Source organism: Cynocephalus volans, chromosome X (assembly GCF_027409185.1).
Source record: "Cynocephalus volans isolate mCynVol1 chromosome X, mCynVol1.pri, whole genome shotgun sequence".
In the NCBI taxonomy this organism is placed as follows: Eukaryota; Metazoa; Chordata; class Mammalia; order Dermoptera; family Cynocephalidae; genus Cynocephalus; species Cynocephalus volans.
Genome location: NC_084478.1, coordinates 116114298 through 116133269, shown reverse-complemented (window position 1 = coordinate 116133269; position 18972 = coordinate 116114298). Strand labels below are relative to the sequence as shown.

General features: G+C 36.4%; 1 protein-coding gene across 1 annotated transcript in view; it reads right to left on the bottom strand.

Annotated features, from left to right (window-relative positions):
• IL1RAPL2 (interleukin 1 receptor accessory protein like 2) overlaps window positions 1–18972 on the bottom strand; it is a 565961-nt gene that overhangs the window by 20445 nt on the left and 526544 nt on the right. Inside the window, exons 9-10 of the mRNA XM_063084855.1 lie at window positions 8941–9086; window positions 143–286 (exon numbers count right to left, since the gene is read on the bottom strand). Of these exons, the coding sequence (XP_062940925.1) occupies window positions 143–286; window positions 8941–9086 (290 nt within the window). The remainder of the gene's footprint in view (window positions 1–142; window positions 287–8940; window positions 9087–18972) is intronic.

Genomic DNA, 18972 nt, shown 5'->3' with positions numbered 1-18972 from the left:
ATATATATTTTTTTCTGAACTATTTGTGAGTAAGTTGCATTTGTTGTATTTCAGTGTGTATTTCCTAAGAATAGGGATATTCTCTTACATAATCACAAATGCATGCTTTTTAATTGAATTTAAATAATAGGAGACAGCTTACCATCAGTAGTTTCATCACCTCCAAAACGCTGTCGGTAGAAGAGCATCAACTCAATGTTGTAGCATTTGTAGGTAACCACCAGCAGTACAAGGAGGAGAAAGATTGCTCCCAGGCCCCCTGCAAGCTCAATTTTATAGATTAAATCTGGAGCAAACAGAAAAAACAGGAAAAAGTAATTAAATCAGCAACATTGGAATTTTCCCATATTTCTAGTATGTAAGATGTACTACCAATTTTGCTTTTCTTTCCAAAAAGGTTCTTGCTTAATGCAGTGGCTTTGCTCTTAAAATGTTTGTATGAATCAAATTTTTGTTAAATTAACTCTCTTCTAAAGATTCAAATAATTTACTATTAAAAAAGGTAAGTCTTGGGCCGAGCTCGTGGCGCACTCGGGAGAGTGCAGCGCTGGGAGCTCAGCGACGCTCCCGCCGCGGGTTTGGATTCTATATAGGAATGGCTGGTGCACTCACTGGCTGAGTGCCGGTCACGAAAAAGCCAAAAAAAAAAAAAAAAAAAAAGGTAAGTCTTTCTGAAAGAAACAGTAACTCCCAATTTGTTTTGAAAACATCTAGATTTCACATATATACTTTTGCTTTAAGTGTATTTAAGGGAACTATCAAAGCTACTTTATTCTGGGTCCAGGGCCAATATTTTGTTGTTTGTGTTAAATTATTGGCTTAGCAAGATTACCATCTAGTACTTTTCAGGCCACAGGTCTTATTCTTCTATAGGAGAACAACATCATAAGATTACTTTCAGAATCAAATAAATCCTAATGAGCCTACAGGATTTGACTGTTTCATTTAACCTCTGTAGTACACAATTCAATACAAGGTAAGCAGGAGAAATTAGCTTATCCATTTCCCCTGCTTATTTGAATAAAGGACTATAATATGTATGTGATATAATATGCCCAGTGGAGCTAAATGAGAAAGAGAAATCCAGGCTCATCACATGGTCTCTTTGGCCAACACCAGGCTACCTGATAGCCTTAGGCTGATCCAGTGGGACTTCCCTGGAACTCTGAGTATTGAACAATTAAATCGACACATAATGGAAGGAGACATTATGTCTCCCAGATTCGGGGAATAGTGACTTATCTGTAGCTTAATTAATAATATTAACAAATCTAAAGATTGTATCATCAAAAGGGTAAATGGTATCATGGAATATAGAGAAATGGGAAGTCAGAGAAGAATTTATAATGTGAGTTTGGCAATGTCCAGAGGAGAAATGCTGAATCTGAGAGACACCAGACCAGAGACATAATTTCCACTGTGAGACAGGGACATCATTGGTCTCATCAAAATTACATTTAAATTGCCTACAAGTTTAGCTAACCTCCCTTTAATCTAATTCCATAATTACCAAGTGACTCTTTTATTACTAATTTAGCTTACCATATAACTAGAAACTGGGAAAAGGAGTGGCATTCTGGTTTGTACACCAGTTGCTTATAAGTTTGATTGGCATCAGTCGGGCTCCCTGGATGGATCAATTCTGGGGCACTGTCAAAATCAAATTGCTGACCATGACACGCTGTCACTTTTGAGAACCAGATAATCAACCTTTCTCTGAGAATGTCCCTTATCTCTATATAGGATTTTTGCTTAAGAGAAATTAGTCAGGTTCAATATGACAGTTAAGATGCCTTTAGGGTGTTATAGTTTATAAAAAAGATAAGCATATAATATATACAAGTAATTACAAGTAATATATATTATAGATAAAATTTCAACCTGCCTATCATCTATTCTCTAAATAAACCTTTAGGGCCAGAATTTTATTAGTCTAAATCTATATATGAAGAATCTGAGACTCAGTAGTTTATGTCACTTACCCAAGGTCATACATCTAAGAAGTAGCCAAAATGGAACTTATGCTCAGATCTCTTACTTTCAATTCAAGGCTCTTTTTTTTTTTTTATACCACAGCTTTGTATACTCTAGCCTGGTAAGTTCCAACAGAAAGCCTTTTACCTGTTGTTCTTCCATAGCGCTGTTGGTAGTGCTTCCTGACAACATGTGACTTGTGATTTTTAGCTCCTTCTGCCCTTTCATTTCCAAGGGAAGAAGGTAAACTACAATTCACCAGACAGAATGAAAGAACGGGGCAGATCTCAGACACTTCATTGGAGGGTAGTGCAGAATCCTGCAGCTGTAGCCAGGGAGGAAGGAGGGGCTCCCTGAAGTCCACTGTATAAAGAAAAGTCTTAGGTTTTGTGGGGAGAGAGGGAATTTAGTCTTGGAAAGAAAGTGGAGTGAGAGAAGAGATTCTGGTGGCCAGACACAGCACAGCCAATCAGGAGAGTTAAATAGTGGAAATGAAAAAAACACAACTAAATGTCACTGTTTTTGAGAAAGGAGAAAGTAGGTAGGATGGAAAAAGGAAGAGAGTACGGCTGCTGTGAAGGGCAAAATATGTCAATAAGGAACATTTTGAGGGGACACATAATGAGTAGACTTAGGAATTTAGAATCTGTGTCTGTCCTGCCTGCTGTATGACGTGGTCATTTTGAAAATTAAGTCACAAAATTTCAGGTAAAAGAAAAAAAAAATTGCAACCACCTATTAGCTCTGCCTGCTGCCCTCTATACAGAAAGTGGCTCCGCAGGAAACATTGTCTACCTCTATGTGAGGAATAAAGCAGGCTTGCTTATGAGACCTCTGTAGGGCTACAAATCACAATTTTTTGCTTGTATTCTCACCACCTTACATCAATTATACATTATTAATAGCCAGTGTTAAACCGACAGACTAATATGATTTTCTTTGTTACTCTGGAAACTGACTTCTCTTTTATCTTAGAGCATTGATTGACTTCATTCAAAATATTTTTCCTGTTGTAAGATGTTCATTTTATACTGTAAATTTTTCTCTCTGTCTCTCTGTCTCTCTCTGGTCAGAACAGCTTTCAACTGTTTTCAAAATCACTGAATGGGAATTTTTTCAGCAATTTCTATGTTATTTACAGAGTAGAGTTGCTATTAGGTAGATGGAAAACCTCAGCTGAAGGAACAATTTGTGCTCCCAAGTAGCAGACACCTTTTTCAGTACTAAATTTATGGAAGAAAACTGTGGTGTGAAAAGTACCTTTGTGGTTTTGGGGTCCATTTCATAAAAATGTTTTTGAAAGATATTATGTAATGTTGGATATTTAAGTTGAAAACTAAAGACCCAGGCCCTGAAACTCAACTAATATACTTTGATTCAGCCCAGACAGTCATATCAAAAGGGAAACATCTACCTTATAATCAGAGGGCAGAACTGCCATCACCCAAATGACACCTGGCTTTTCTTTTGTCTTTTGTTTTCAATTGCCACTTTCCATCTCAGCATGATATATACTTCTAGGGACATTTCCTGACTGAAAAGCTGAAAGTCATTTTATTTGCACTGTGTCTTATATACACTTCACAAGGATAGTAGTAGCCAGAAGGGCAAATGTTTATGGGGTATAATTTTTCTAGGCACCCAATGTCTAAGTGTAGTTATTTTTAACCTTCTTAGTTTGAACCCAATTATTTATTCACTGTAAACACAGAGATTAGATATTATAGAATGGGACAAATAGCGGCTGAACCCAAGGGACTGAAGAGAGAGAAGGCCAGGAATGTTTGAGCTTGCTCCTCTGACTTGGAAGTTGGGAAGCAGATTTGGAGATCCCACCTGGGTTCTTCTGCCATGGTCTGAATGCTTCTGTTTCCCCAAAATTCATGTTGAAACCTAACCACCAAGGTGATAGTATTTATTAAGAGGTAGAGTCTTTGGGAGGTGATTAGGTCATGAGGGCTCTGTACTCATGAATGGGATTAGTGCCCTTATAAAGAAAAAGGCTGGAGAGAGCCTGTTTTTCTCCTTTGTCATACAAGGACAAATAGAAGGCAACTTCTATGAGTAATGGGTCCTTACCAGACACTAAATCTGCTGACATCTTGATTTTGGACTTTCCAGCCTGTAGAACTGTGAGCAATATATTTCTGTTGTTTATATATTACCCAGTCTAAGGTATTTGGATATAGCAGCCAAATAGATTAAAACAGAAATTAGTGCTGAGAAGTGAGGTGCTGCTATAACAAATACTTAAAACTGTGGAAGCAACTTTGGAACTGGGTAACAGGTAGTTTTGAGGTACCTTGCCATAAAATGATTTTTAAGAGCATTTCTGGTGAGGGCTCAGAAGAAGGAGAGAGCTGTAGAGAAAGTCTCAGTCTTTTTAGAGATTACTTAAGTGTTTGCAATCAGAATGTTGGAAGAAATAGATGAACAGTAAAGACCATTCAGATGACGACTCAGACAGAAATGAGGAATAGGCCCTCACCAGACAAGAATATGCTGGCACCTTGATCTTGGACATCTCAGCTTCCAGAACTGTGAGCAATAAATTCTGTTGTTTATAAATTACCCAGTCAATGGTGTTTTGTTATAATAATCTTAATGGACTAAAAAAGCTTCCTGTACAGGTTTGGGGGTCAGGGTGGAACAGCAGAACTTGGAATAAAGAGAGGGATTCAGTGATAAGCCTCTGTTTTGTGGGAAAGGAAGTGTGTGCAGAGAAGCAGAAATAATTTTAAGAATTTTTCTTTTAAGCCTAAGTTCAGACTCTTGGCCAAGTTCAGAGTCTTGGCTCACCAAAAAAAAAAAAAAATAAAAAAAATAATAATAATAAATAAATAAATAAATAAAATAAAAAACAAACCAACAAACAACAACAACAACAACAAAAACAAAGGATGGACCTCATACTGAAATGCAGTTGTAATTACTGGAAAATAGTTCATTAGGAAATAAGGAAGTGGTAGGTGCATGTAGAAGATGCATAGGTGAGGGGCATCTTGTTTTTACAATACCTAACCCTGTTAGTTGGATATATTAGACATGAGTTTTTATTTTACAAAAAGCCTTTTCACTTTATGAAAAGATTGATCATATATTTCTTCTCCATAATGATCACTTAGGGCATTTTAAATGTTCAATTTACAGCTCATCAAGAAGTTATTGTTCCATAAAATAAGCCATACTCATATTCCAGGTGAGAACACTGCATCTGTTGAGGCCAGGCTATACTGTGATAAAGCCTAAAAGTCCAATTCCAAAGGAAATATCTGAAGTTCCTCAAGACAAGCCATAGCTTGGTCTGACTAAAAAAGTGGGGCAGGGCCACAGTGATTCTTGCTCTTTTGGGGGGGTTCAACCATATTGTTGAGAGCTCCTCAGGAAACCAAGTGAAGAAATATTAACTGTATCCTTTGGCAAAGCACAGTGAAAAAATGTAACTGCTACCTAGAACAGAGTGCAAACTGGTAAACCACAGGCCAAAAAATGGTTTCGTTGGACTATACAATGTTTCCAAAAGGTGAATACTAATATTTAAAAATCAAAAGATTTCATATTTGATCTTCCAGCTTCACTTTAAAACTTTGAAGCTCTAATGTTTCTGGACCTACATTCCAGCAAGCATGGCAATAATCTTCCAAACAGATTGCTGGATGTCCCTTTAAAGCAAGGCTTGTTTTCTCTAGTCTATGTTTTGTTTTTTATAACATCCAGCCCTCTATTAAAAAAGAAATCTCGACGTCAGCCTGGCCCCTGAAGTCTTTGAGTTTTCAATCCTTTACCTTAGAAAGTAAAAATCTCTGAAAAGAGAAAATGTATTTAGGTAACCCAAGGCAGACATTTGTTAAGACAAGATCACAGAACAAATCCTCTCTTTATTAATCCCTATATCTATTCCCCACCTCAGTGTGCTGGTCTTCTACCAAGAGAATTTGCATCCAACAAATATTTTTGAGCATTTATTATGTTTTATACACTAGAGATACATCAGTAAATAAGGTAAGAAAAGTCCCTGTTCTCATGGAGTTTCCATTCCAGTGCAGGAAAAGAAGACAAGAAACAAACAAATATGTAATGTAATATCAAGTAGTGATAGATACAACAAAAAAAAAAAATAGAGGCAAGTTAGAGAGAAAAGAAAATAAATGGTAATACTATGTTATGTAGGGCAGCTAAGCAGACTTGTATGCAGTGAGGGAGTGAGTCACGGGGACAGCTGGGGGAAGAGTGTTCCAGGGACAGGAAATAGCAAATGCAAAGGACCTAGGGCAGGACTGTGCTGTGAGCATGAGAAATAGAAAGCAGGCTAGTGTGTACGATGTTTGAGGCAGATTGTGGTAGAAAGTAAGATCAGAAATAAGAACAGATTGTGAAGTGTCTTATAGGCCATGGTAAGTATTTGGGATTTTATTCTAAGTGTAACAGGGAAGGTTCTGTGATTGGATGGTTCCGATCAGGGAAATAACATGATCTGACATACTAAAAGGTTCCTTCTGGTAGTGTGATGAGAATAGACTGTGAGGGGCCCAAGGTGGAAGCAAGGAGTCAGGCAATAGGTGCTGGTGGCTCAGACAAGGGTGGGGGCAGTGAAGGTAGGGAAAGTGGTCAAAGTCTAGATAGGTTTTGAAAGTAGACCCATGGAATTTGGTGGTGGATTAGATATAGGATGTGAGTAGAGAAAAAAAAAAAAAAATGAAGAATGACTCCAAGGATTTTGGCCTGAGCAATTAGAAGGATGGTGATGGAGATGGAGAAGGGGATTGGAGGATCAGGTTTGTAGGAAGGATAAATTAGGAATCCTGCCTGGGAAAAACTAAGCGTGATATGCCTACAGGATCTCTGAGTGGAGTTGCTAAATAGGCAATTGGATATACAAGTCTGGAGTTCAGGTGAGAAGTTCAGGCTACAGATATACATTTGGGAGTTGATGGCATATAAATGGTAAGCAAAACCATGAGATGGTGATTGAATGGAATCACCTAGAGGGAATGAGTGAGAAGAGGGGACCTGAACTCTGAGGAACTCCAATATTTAAATATCATGAAGATGGGATAGATATTGTCAGTTATTCATGATTTAGACAGTTTTCCTTATGGAAGCCATGGGAGGTAGCTGAGTTTTACAGTGTGCCTTGGTTACTAGTGTCAGATTTTAGAAGTTTTAAGTGCTGCCAGTTGTTGCTTTACTTGTTAAAGAGAAATGGATTTATTTTAAAACTCAGATAAGGCTATTTTGGACTCCACTGGCTGAAAGATAGGACTACTATTATTTTCCTTACAGCAGGTTTTTAAATGTAACATTATATAATGTGTGTAACTGTTTGTTTAATGTTTGTCTTTCTTTACACTCTCACCTCCCCAAATAAACTCCCCAAGGACTTGGGGATGTCTGTCAAATTGAGCAATCTCTAGCACCTAGCACAGTGCTTGTTACACTGAGTCCTCAATAATAAAAGAGAACTTTAATCATTCATTTGACCAGAATGGGTTCTAAGTGCCTATTAGTGACCAGACACTGCCTAAGTTATTGAGGATACAGAGATACAGCAACAGGTTCTGGTTGGAGGATCTCTGAGCCTGAAATAAGACAGATGGATAAGAACAAAATGATCCTTCCCACAGGGTATCTGTCTGGACATGATCAATGCCTGCCCTTCACGTAGGTGGACTAAGTGCAAAGGAGAAATTATCCAAGTTCAGTATAATAACAAACACTGTTTAGGCATGGTATAGTTTATATCCATTTTATCATTATCATTTGAACCTCAAAGTGACTGCAAGATAGATACTATTACCCCTATTTTACAGATCAGGAAATTAAGGTTCACAGAGTCAAATCAGATAAATTAATTCTACTGAACCAGGTGGCTGAATCAGGTGTCTGAACCAGGATCTCATGAACGTAGGTGTCTTGACTTTACTTTCCATAGTAGACTCCTTTACACTTAAATATTCCTTTATTTTAAGACAGAATCAAGTCTAACAGAGTAAGAAATGATGCTAGAGAAATAAAAGCATTGTCCTCAGAATAGTGACACCTCCCTGCTTCATCAAGAGCTTCTGGTCATGGTCCAGTATTAGGGCTGGCTGGAAAATAGAAATTCCACCCTGGCCAGTAGGTACAACTAGTGACCTTGCTGATTGAATCTGTACTATTGCTGTATAGCCTAGGCAACAAGAACACTGATTGAGAACATTCATTCTGTTACTTTTACAAAACCCTTGCCAGATGCACACATATAGAAAGTAGCCTTTCACAGAAATCAAGAGTCATGGCAAGGTAAGGGCCAATTCAGAAGATACTCTAGCTGCTGAGATAGTTGTTCCTATGTCTGCTTTTATCCCCTTCATCTGTGTATTTAGAGTTTCTTTTCTTTGCCCATTATATACAATTTCTGCCAAATCTTAAACCAACTCTAGAGAGGGATCTCCATAAATGCCAAATTATTTAGAAATATTTGCACCTGCTAAAGGCCTGAATACCAGGTTGTATCATAAAATGTAGTTTATAATCTTTATGATGACAATTGTAAGAATATTATATAGTACTATAAATTATTTATATATAATTTTTGGTCAGGGAATAAAAAAGCAACTTTGTTTCTTATCCAATAATAATCTCTAGCATTTTATTCAAGTAATATAAGATATAAGAAGGTGAAATTTAGAGAAACTATGGTATGTCAATATATATCAAATTTTATGTAACACATATCCAAGGTACATTTTATCTCACCAGTTTTAAAGCATAACAATACTACATTTCATGTATCCACTTCCGAATTGTATTAAAGGTCATAGGCCTTTTACATTACATGCACAGCAAGAGAGAGATTATTCCTTAAAAAGACAAAATATTTAACAGAAGTTTATACCTAAATAATAAAATAAGGCCAGGAAACATTTTAGTTCAATAGTTACTGGTAGCTAAATGAATAATAGTTATAGTTCTAAAAATAAATACCCTTTTTACGCAGCAGAACACTGGCATGTTTCCGTCCATTTCGGTTTTCTACGTGGCAGGTGTAATTCGCCAGGTCAGCCTCCACCACTGAATCAAAAATGAGTGCCAACTCGACTTCTTTTTCTCCAAGATGCTCTTTGAGGAGCCTGAAATAAAGACAATATTCTTGGCTGAACTGGTTTGATTTGGGCAGAAAGCAGCCATGCACAGGCTGCAAATGGTTACGCAGCTCACACATGTCTCTGGTGGGCACAGAGAATCCTGGGTGGGTATATGGGCAGGCTGGAATTTCAACAAGAAAATACAAAAAATGGCTCTTAACCTGTAGATCTAATGAGAAAGAAAAGAAATGAGGAATTCACTCAGCAAAAAAATATTAACATGACACTAGTCTGTGATAAATGAAGCCAATGTGACTTATGTGCCAAAAGGGTGGAGACATTGGGTTCCATATTCTAAACTGAGTTTATGAAAACTAATTGGGTTTTTCCATCATGGCACGTACAGGGAAAATCTGTAAGAGTATAGGTTTTGTGTTAGAGGTTAGAGTTTTGAAAGTAGTGAGGTAAAGGGGTAAAGAATGAGACCTTAAAGATGGTTGCTCTAAGAAAATTAAACTGAAGGTAGTTAGTAGATTTCTATCCCCAAACCTCATTGAGAAGGCTGTTCTCTTCTTTTCTCCTTCCAGTGGTTTGATGCAGTCATGTACCCTGTGCCCTAATACCCCAAAGATACTAACCACCCCCCATTGCCCTGCTCCTCATTTGTCCTTCTGCCTTCTGCCCTTACATAAGAAACCCTACCCTTTGTGACATTTTCTCCTAGTCCTGTCTTTTGCTTTTTCAAGTGAAGTTGCAAAGGGCTTTGAACAGCCAGGAACAGGTGTTCTTCACAGAGGAGCTGAGTTGTCAGGATTGTTTCCTACGGCCTGTGCCTCCTACTTCTTCAGAGTTACATTCCCATCAGTGAACAGCTACCTCTTGGGCGAGATGAAAGTGGGTACCCTACTGATTTTTTTTTTCCTATCTCCTGGCTTTGGCCAAAGAAGGAGCAAATTATGAGTCTACATGGTGGTAATCCTGCAGTTAAGTACTGGGGTAGGTTCTTAAATACATATATTTGCAAGCATGAAATATTCTAGATGGAGAGAAGGCCCCTGTGATTTACTGGCATTGAGTGTAAAGTAGGAAAAGATGACTGTTCTCAGAGAAAACTGGCCTCAAATATAGGCCTCCCACTTACAAGCTCAATCTGGGTCCTTACAAAGTTATTAACTCAATGGTTCCTTAATTTAACTCACCTTAAATTAGGAAAAATAATTACTATGCTTACTTTAACTTTGTTGTAAGAGTAAAATGAATTAAAGTGATTTGAAAAATAAATAGCACTATGCACAGGCAAAGAAGATTATTAAACAGAAACATCTCATTATCTTAAGGTAGATTATTTCTATTTTGGCTCCTTAAAAACATCTGTATTTACCTTTGTTGACATTTAGGATTGGCCTTGCTTAATCTTTTCTAGCACCCCTTTGAGAGAAGGAATGGCTTGAAGTTGGGTAGATGGAAAGGAATTCCTAGAATCTGAGAGTCTCCCATACTGAAATCTGAAGCCAAAATTATATTCCAAATACACATGATTTTAAAATTAACCCTGTTTCTGTTCCCTTTCAACAACATACATACCTGAGAGTTGACAATACTGGCATTTGTAGCTCCAGTAAGTCTTCTTCGCCTGTTCTTTACATTTATGTATCATCACCAAACCAGACTAGAATAAGAATTTTCTTAACTGGACTTTTGAGGCTGCATCTTACTGTTAGTCTTTCTATTAATTGTTTTTCTTCCTGACTAAAGTTGCAGTTTTCCCCTCTCTCTCCTCTCCCAACATGTACCTAACCAAGAAAAAATTGGGAGTTTACTGTCTTCGTGGTTTACATTAAATTTTGCTCTCTCCATTTTCTCTCTGCTATTGGTAAAATCCACCACACTCAATTCTTTTAGCTCTGTGTAATTTGTGGAAGAATCCCGTGTAGTTCCAGAAGCTGCTTAGGCACCACAAATTCAGTTTGATTTAAAGCTTCATATGGAGGGCAGCCACAGTCTCGGCCAGGCACGGGGCAGAAAGCTGATCCTGTTCTTCCCAACCAAGCCTTTTCCCTCTTCATTTCTAATGCAGTTTCCAAAAACAGCTCCTCACAGGCTGCAGAAAGAATCTGGAGAGAGGATTTGTAAAATGATCCTTGGTTCATCTATTAATATATATGAGGTGTCTTAATTATCAGCTCTTAAAAAATCTAAAGATGACTTGCTTTTCTGGAATTAAACAGCATGATGGTGTTTATGTCTGCAAATCACTCTGCAGAGCAGTGATAATTCCTTTGCGAATATTGATATATAATAATCCATCAATGATTCTGTGCCAGTCCGTAATAAATGCCTAGCTCTGGGCTAGATATTTGGTGTGAGAAAATATAAATATTTAAAAACCTGGTTCTTGCTCCCATTAAGCTTTATTTATTTATTTTTTTAACTTGGCAACTTTTATTTATTTATTTATTTATTTATTTATTTATTTATTTATTTATTTATTTATTTAATCAATATACAATGTAGTTGATTTTTGTGAAGACAAGACCTATAATTTTTTTTTGAAAAAAAAAAAAAAGCATGGGTGTACAGTCATACTTACAACAGCACTTTAAAGAAGAGACAGACTATTGTTGACTAAATAGCTAGGAAAGACATTAGAAATCTCTGGCTAGACAAAAGAAAGAAGGGAAGGCTTTCCAGAATGGAAAATAGGAGCAGGTTTTTGCAGAATGTGTGAAAGGGATAAGCTAAAGAGACTGGTTTCAGAATGGAGGATACAGGTGAGAGATTCCTGAAATATACTCATAGAGTTGTCCCTCAGATACCAAAATCTGTGATGCTCAAATCTCTGATATAAAATGGCACAATATTTGCATATAACCTATGCAATCCTCTCATATACTTTAAATCATATCTAGATTATTTATAATATTTAAAAAAATGTAAATACTATGCAAATAGTTGTTATACTGTATTGTTTAGGGAATAATTACAAGGAAAAAAAGTCTGTACATACTCACTACAGATGCAGGTTTTTTTCTGAATATTCTTAATCTGCAGTCAGTTGAATACATGGATGTGAAACACATGGATAGAGAGGGCCAACTGTATTTCAAATGACCTCAGAAGTATCCCATTCCAAGGACTAACATTTTTTGAGGGGGTGGTAAGAACCACATATATTTTTAATTTATTTTCAACAGCTTTTTTGAGGTATAATTGATAAACAAAAAACTGTACATATTTAATGTATACAATTTGATGAATTCGGACAGATGCTTATACCCATGGGGGAAGGGGGTTAACCAAAGGGGTCCAAGGATTAACATCTAAGGCAAGATGTATGTAGCAGTGAACACTGGCAAAATAAAAAATAATCATTTTCAAGTGACAGAAATTACTATCTTCAAAAGTTTTATTTAGTTAGGATCTATTATTACAAAGTGATACTAGAAAGAGTTTGGAAACTGTCACTGTCATCCTCACAATAACAACAAAAAAAGCCAAACAAACAAAAAATTATCAACTCTTCTCAGATCTATTAAAGAACTGAAGTCACAGGGCGAACTCCTGCCCCCAAAACTTGAGAGAGGAAAATACTGAGAAAAACAGTGTACAGGGATCAGAATGCCAGGAGCTGGAGCCAGTACCTGTAAGAATACTTAAACCAAAATTGATGAATTTCTGGAGGCCCATTATGGACTAGCTTGGGAGGTAAAAACTCCATGGAACCTAACCTAATCTTAAGGGGACCCCTGACTTCTGTGAGTTTTGCCTACAGAAGCACTACGAGGTTCTCAATGTAAAAATCAGATATAAGTGTCCATATGCTTCTGGCAGGAGAAAAGGAAAATTAACCACTTAAAAATAAGTCCCGAAAGCTCTATTGTCCTTTAAAAAAGGCTGCCCTGGAGGGAAACTATTTTATCACAGCCTAAATAAACTACTTAGGTTTTACAAAAACCTATCCTATATAGGAGAAAGAAAATAGCCAACTCCAGACCCCTCTAGCTTTTCTGTCTTACCTAAAGGGGGGGTGGAAGGTAAGAAACACTTATGAAGGTAACAATCCAGTGACGTGGCTCACTAAGTAACTGAGACCTCATCATAAAATTAAGAAGTGCTTACCACCACATTAACAAGGCTCCTGTATAATAACAAGATATTTTAGCTGGAAAAAAACTGCAAAGTTCAGAACCTATTTAAAAAGCAGTCTCTGAGAAAACCCAAAGAAAACAGTGAAGACAAAAACAAGGGCACTAGAGGATATTTTAGCTTCTGACACCTACAGCTATAGAAAATGGCAAACACAGCCTCTCAGACAGATACATATAAAATATGAAGATCTATTTACCTCAGTTTCTTATACCCAATACCTCATATCTGGCTTTCAATTAAAAAAAATTTACAAGTCAGGCTAAAAAAAAGCAAAACAAATACAAACAAAACAACACAAAAATAAAACCCACATTTTGAAGAGAAAAAGAAAGCATCAGAACCAGACTCAGATAAGGCAGAAATTTTGGCATTATCAGAATGAGAAAATAGGACAACTATGATTAATATGTCAAGGACTTTTATGGAAAAACTGGAAAATATACATCAATAGAGTATGTAACCAAAGAGATGTAACCAGAGTAATGTAACCAGAGAGATGGAAACTGAAAGAAGGAATCAAAAGGAAAATCTAGAAATCAAAACACTGTAACAGAAATGAAGAATGACTGACTGAACACAGCCAAAGAAAGAATCAGTGGGCTTGAAGATGTCAGTACAAACTTCCTAAACTGAAGTGTAAAGAGAAAAAAAGTATAAAAAAGAATATAACAAAATATCCAAGAAGTGCTCCATTGGTCTAACTGTCTGTTTTTATGCCAGTACCATGCTATTTTGGTTACTATTGCTTTGTAGTATCATTTAAAGTCAGGTAATGTAATGCCTCCCACTTTAGTCAGGATTATTATTATTATTTTTTTAACATTTATATTTTATTTTTTATTTTTTTTATATTTTATTTTTATTTTTTAAATTTAATTTTGTCGATATACATTGTGGGTTATTATTGTTGCCCATCACCAAAACCTCCCACCCTCCTCCCTCCTCCACTCCCCCCCACCAAATGTCCCCTCTGTTTGCTTGTTGTATCAACTTCAAGTAATTGTGGTTGTTATATCTTCTTCCCCCTCCCGTTATTTTTGTGTGTGTGTGTGTGTGTGAATTTATATATTAATTTTTAGCTCCCACAAATAAGTGAGAACATGTGATATTTCTCTTTCTGTGCCTGACTTGTTTCACTTAATATAATTCTCTCAAGGTCCATCCATGTTGTTGCAAATGGCAGTATTTCATTTGTTTTTATAGCTGAGTAGTATTCCATTGTGTAGATGTACCTCATTTTCCGTATCCACTCATCTGATGATGGACATTAGGGCTGGTTCCAACTCTTGGCTATTGTAAAGAGTGCTGCGATGAACATTGGGGAACAGGTATACCTTTGACTTGATGATTTCCATTCCTCTGGGTATATTCCCAGCAGTGGGATAGCTGGGTCATATGGCAGATCTATCAGCAATTGTTTGAGGAACCTCCATACCATTTTCCATAGAGGCTGCACCATTTTGCAGTCCCACCAACAATGTATGAGAGTTCCTTTTTCTCCGCAACCTCGTCAGCATTTATTGTGCAGAGTCTTTTGGATTTTAGCCATCCTAACTGGGGTTAGATGGTATCTCAGTGTGGTTTTGATTTGCATTTCCCGGGTGCTGAGTGATGTTGAACATTTTTTCATATGTCTGTTGGCCATTTGTATATCTTCCTTAGAGAAATGCCTATTTAGCTCTTTTGCCCATTTTTTAATTGGGTTGCTTGTTTTTTTCTTGTAAAGTTGCTTGAGTTCCTTATATATTCTGGATATTAATCCTTTGTCAGATGCATATTTTGCAAATATTTTCTCCCACTCTGTTGGTTGTCTTTTTTTTTTTTTTTTAATTTCATTTTGTCGATATACATTGTAGCTGATTATTGCTCCCCATCACCAAAACCTCCCTCCCTTCTCCCTCCCCCCTCCCCCCCAACAATGTCCTTTCTGTTTGCTTGTTGTATCAACTTCAAATAATTGTGGTTGTTATATCTTCTTCCCCCCCCCCCCGGTTTGTGTGTGTGTGTGTGTATGTGTGTGTGTGAATTTATATATTAATTTTTAGCTCCCTCCAATAAGTGAGAACATGTGGTATTTCTCTTTCTGTGCCTGACTTGTTTCACTTAATATAATTCTCTCAAGGTCCATCCATGTTGTTGCAAATGGCAGTATTTCATTCGTTTTTATAGCTGAGTAGTATTCCATTGTGTAGATGTACCACATTTTCCGTATCCACTCATCTGATGATGGGCATTTGGGCTGGTTCCAACTCTTGGCTATTGTAAAGAGTGCTGCGATGAACATTGGGGAACAGGTATACCTTCGACTTGATGATTTCCATTCCTCTGGGTATATTCCCAACAGTGGGATGGCTGGGTCGTATGGTAGATCTATTTGCAATTGTTTAAGGAACCTCCATACCATTTTCCATAGAGGCTGCACCATTTTGCAGTCCCACCAACCATGTATGAGAGTTCCTTTTTCTCCGCAGCCTCGCCAGCATTTATCGTTCATAGTCTTTTGGATTTTAGCCATCCTAACTGGGGTTAGATGGTATCTCAATGTGGTTTTGATTTGCATTTCCCGGATGCTGAGTGATGTTGAGCATTTTTTCATATGTCTGTTGGCCATTTGTATATCTTCCTTAGAGAAATGCCTATTTAGCTCTTTTGCCCGTTTTTTAATTGGGTTGCTTGTTTTTTTCTTGTAAAGTTGCTTGAGTTCCTTATATATTCTGGATATTAATCCTTTGTCAGATGCATATTTTGCAAATATTTTCTCCCACTCTGTTGGTTGTCTTTTAACTCTGTTAATTGTTTCTTTTGCTGTGCAGAAGCTCTTTAGTTTGATATAATCCCATTTGTTTATTTTTCCTTTGGTTGCCCGTGCTTTTGGGGTCGTATTCATGAAGTCTGTGTCCAGTCCTATTTCCTGAAGTGTTTCTCCTATGTTTTCTTTAAGAAGTTTTATTGTTTCAGGGTGTATATTTAAATCCTTAATCCATTTTGAGTTGATTTTAGTATATGGTGAGAGGTATGGGTCTAGTTTCATTCTCCTGCATATGGATATCCAGTTATCCCAGCACCATTTGCTGAAGAGGCAGTCCCTTCCCCAGTGAATAGGCTTGGTGCCTTTGTCAAAGATCAGATGGCAGTAAGTGTGTGGGTTGATTTCTGGATTCTCTATTCTATTCCATTGATCAGTCTGTCTGTTTTTATGCCAGTACCATACTGTTTTGGTTATTATAGCTTTGTAGTATAGCTTAAAGTCAGGTAGTGTTATGCCTCCAGCTTTATTTTTTTGCTCAGCATTGCTTTGTCTATGCGTGGTCTTTTATTATTCCATATAAATGTCTGGATAGTTCTTTCCATTTCTGAGAAAAATGTCTTTGGTACTCAGGTTTGTTTTGCCTATTCAAGGTCTTTTGTTGTTACATATGAATGTTAAGATTGCTTTTTCTATTTCTGTGAAGAAAATCATTGGCAATTTGATAGGGATTGCACTGAATCTGTAGATCTCTCTGGGTAGTAAGGACATTTTCACAACATTGATCCTACCAATCAATGAGCATAGAATGTCTTTCTACTTTTTTGTGTGCTCTTTAGTTTCTTTCATCAGTGTTTTATAGTTTTCATTGTAGAGATCTTTCACATCCTTGGTTAGATTTATTCCTAGGTATTTTTATTTTATTTTTGGTACCTATTGTAAATTAAATTGTCTTCTTGATTTCTTTTTCTGCTAGTTTGTTGGTGATATACAGAAACGCTACTGACTTTTGTATATCGATTTTATATACTGTAACTTTACTAAATTTGTTTTTAAGCTCTGAGAATTTTTGGTAAAATTTTTAGGTTTTTCTCTATATAAGATCATGTTATCTGCAAACAGGAACAATTCAACTGAGTCTTTTCCAGTTTGGATGCCCTTTATTCCTTTCTCTTGTCAGAACAGAAACCCCAGAAATAAATGCATGTACTTACAGCCAATTGATCTTTGATAGAGGCTCTAAAAACACACACTGGGGAAAGGACAGCCTCTTCAATAAATTGTGCTGTGAAAAGTGAATATCCATGAATAGAAGAATAAGACTAGACTCTGATCTCTCACCATATACAAAAATCAACTCAAAATGGATTAAAGACTTAAACATAAGACCTGAGACTATAAAACTTCTAGAAGAAAACACAGGAGAAATATTCCAGTACGTAGGACCAGGCAAAGATTTTTTGAATAAGACCTCAGAATCACAGGCAACAAAAGAAAAAATAAACAGATGGGATTATATCAAACTAAAAAGCTTCTGCCTGGTAAAGGAAACAGGCAACAGAGCAAGGAGACAACCTACAGAATGGGAGAAAATATTTGCAAAGTATGCATCCAATAAGGGGCTAATTTCCAGGATATTCAATGAACTCAACTTAATAGAAAAAACCAAATAACCTATTTTAAAAATGAGCAACGGAGCTTAATATACATTTCTCAAAAGAAGACATACAAGTGGGCAATAAATACATGAAAAAATGCTCAACATCACTAATCACCAGGGAAATGCAAATCAAAACCACACTGAGATACCATCTCACTCCAGTTAGACTGGCTATTATCGATAATACAGAATATAACAAATGCAGATGAGGATGTGCAGAAAGGGGAACACTTGTATATTGTTGGTGGAATTGTAAATTAGTACAGCCATTATGGAAAACAGTATGGAGATTTCTCAAACAATTTCAGACAGAACTATCATATAACCAAAAAATCCCACTAATGGTTATATATCCAAAGGAATGCATCATGTCAGAGGGGTACCTCCACCCCCATGTTTATTGCAGCTCTGTTCACAGTAGTGAAGACGTAGAACCATGATACAGAACCAAGATAAAGAAAATGTGGTACCTATTTACATTGGAATACTACTCAGCCATAAAAAAAGAATGAAATTCTGCCATTCTCAGTAACATGTATGAGCTTGGATAAAATTATGTTAAGTGAAATAAGCCAGGCAGAAAAAGAGAAATGCCATGTGTTTTCACTCATATGTGGGAGCTTAAAAAATAAAAAGACCTAAATAATAATAATAAGTCAAACTGTTAAAAGGAGAAAGAATTATGTTTATTAGAGGTGGGAAGGGGGAGGGAAGAGGAAGAATAGTGATAGGTTGATTAGTGGACACAAAAGTACATAGAGATAGAAAAAATAAGCCCTACTGGTTTACAGTCCACCCAGAAATTTATAACCAATAATGTTTTACTGCATGTAGCCAGGTGACTAGAAGAGAGGGGATCAAAATATGCACATCACAAAGAAATGATTAAATTTGTAATGATGAATAGGTTCATTACTCTGAATAGATCAACACATATTTTATACATGTATTGACTGATTTTATACATGTATAACTTTTTATAACATTTATAATTTTTTGTACATATATTATACATGATTGTATACATGTATTGTGACATGATTTTCTGCATGTATAACTCCATACCCCATAAATATGTACAATAAATGTTTCAATACAAAATTCAAAAAAATTAAAAAAAAATCCAAGAACTTAGGAACAATTGTAAAAAAGAGTAACATACATGTAATGAAAACACTAGGAAGAGAAGAAAGAAACAATAGACATATTTTAAGTAAAAATACCTGAGAATTTTCCCAAATTAATGACAGACACCAAACCACAGATTCACGAAAATCAAAGAACAGGACACAGAATAAATACCAGAAAACCTAAACCTAGGCGTATTATGTTTTATCTGCGAAAAATCAAAGACAAAGAAAATGAAAGAGGCCAAA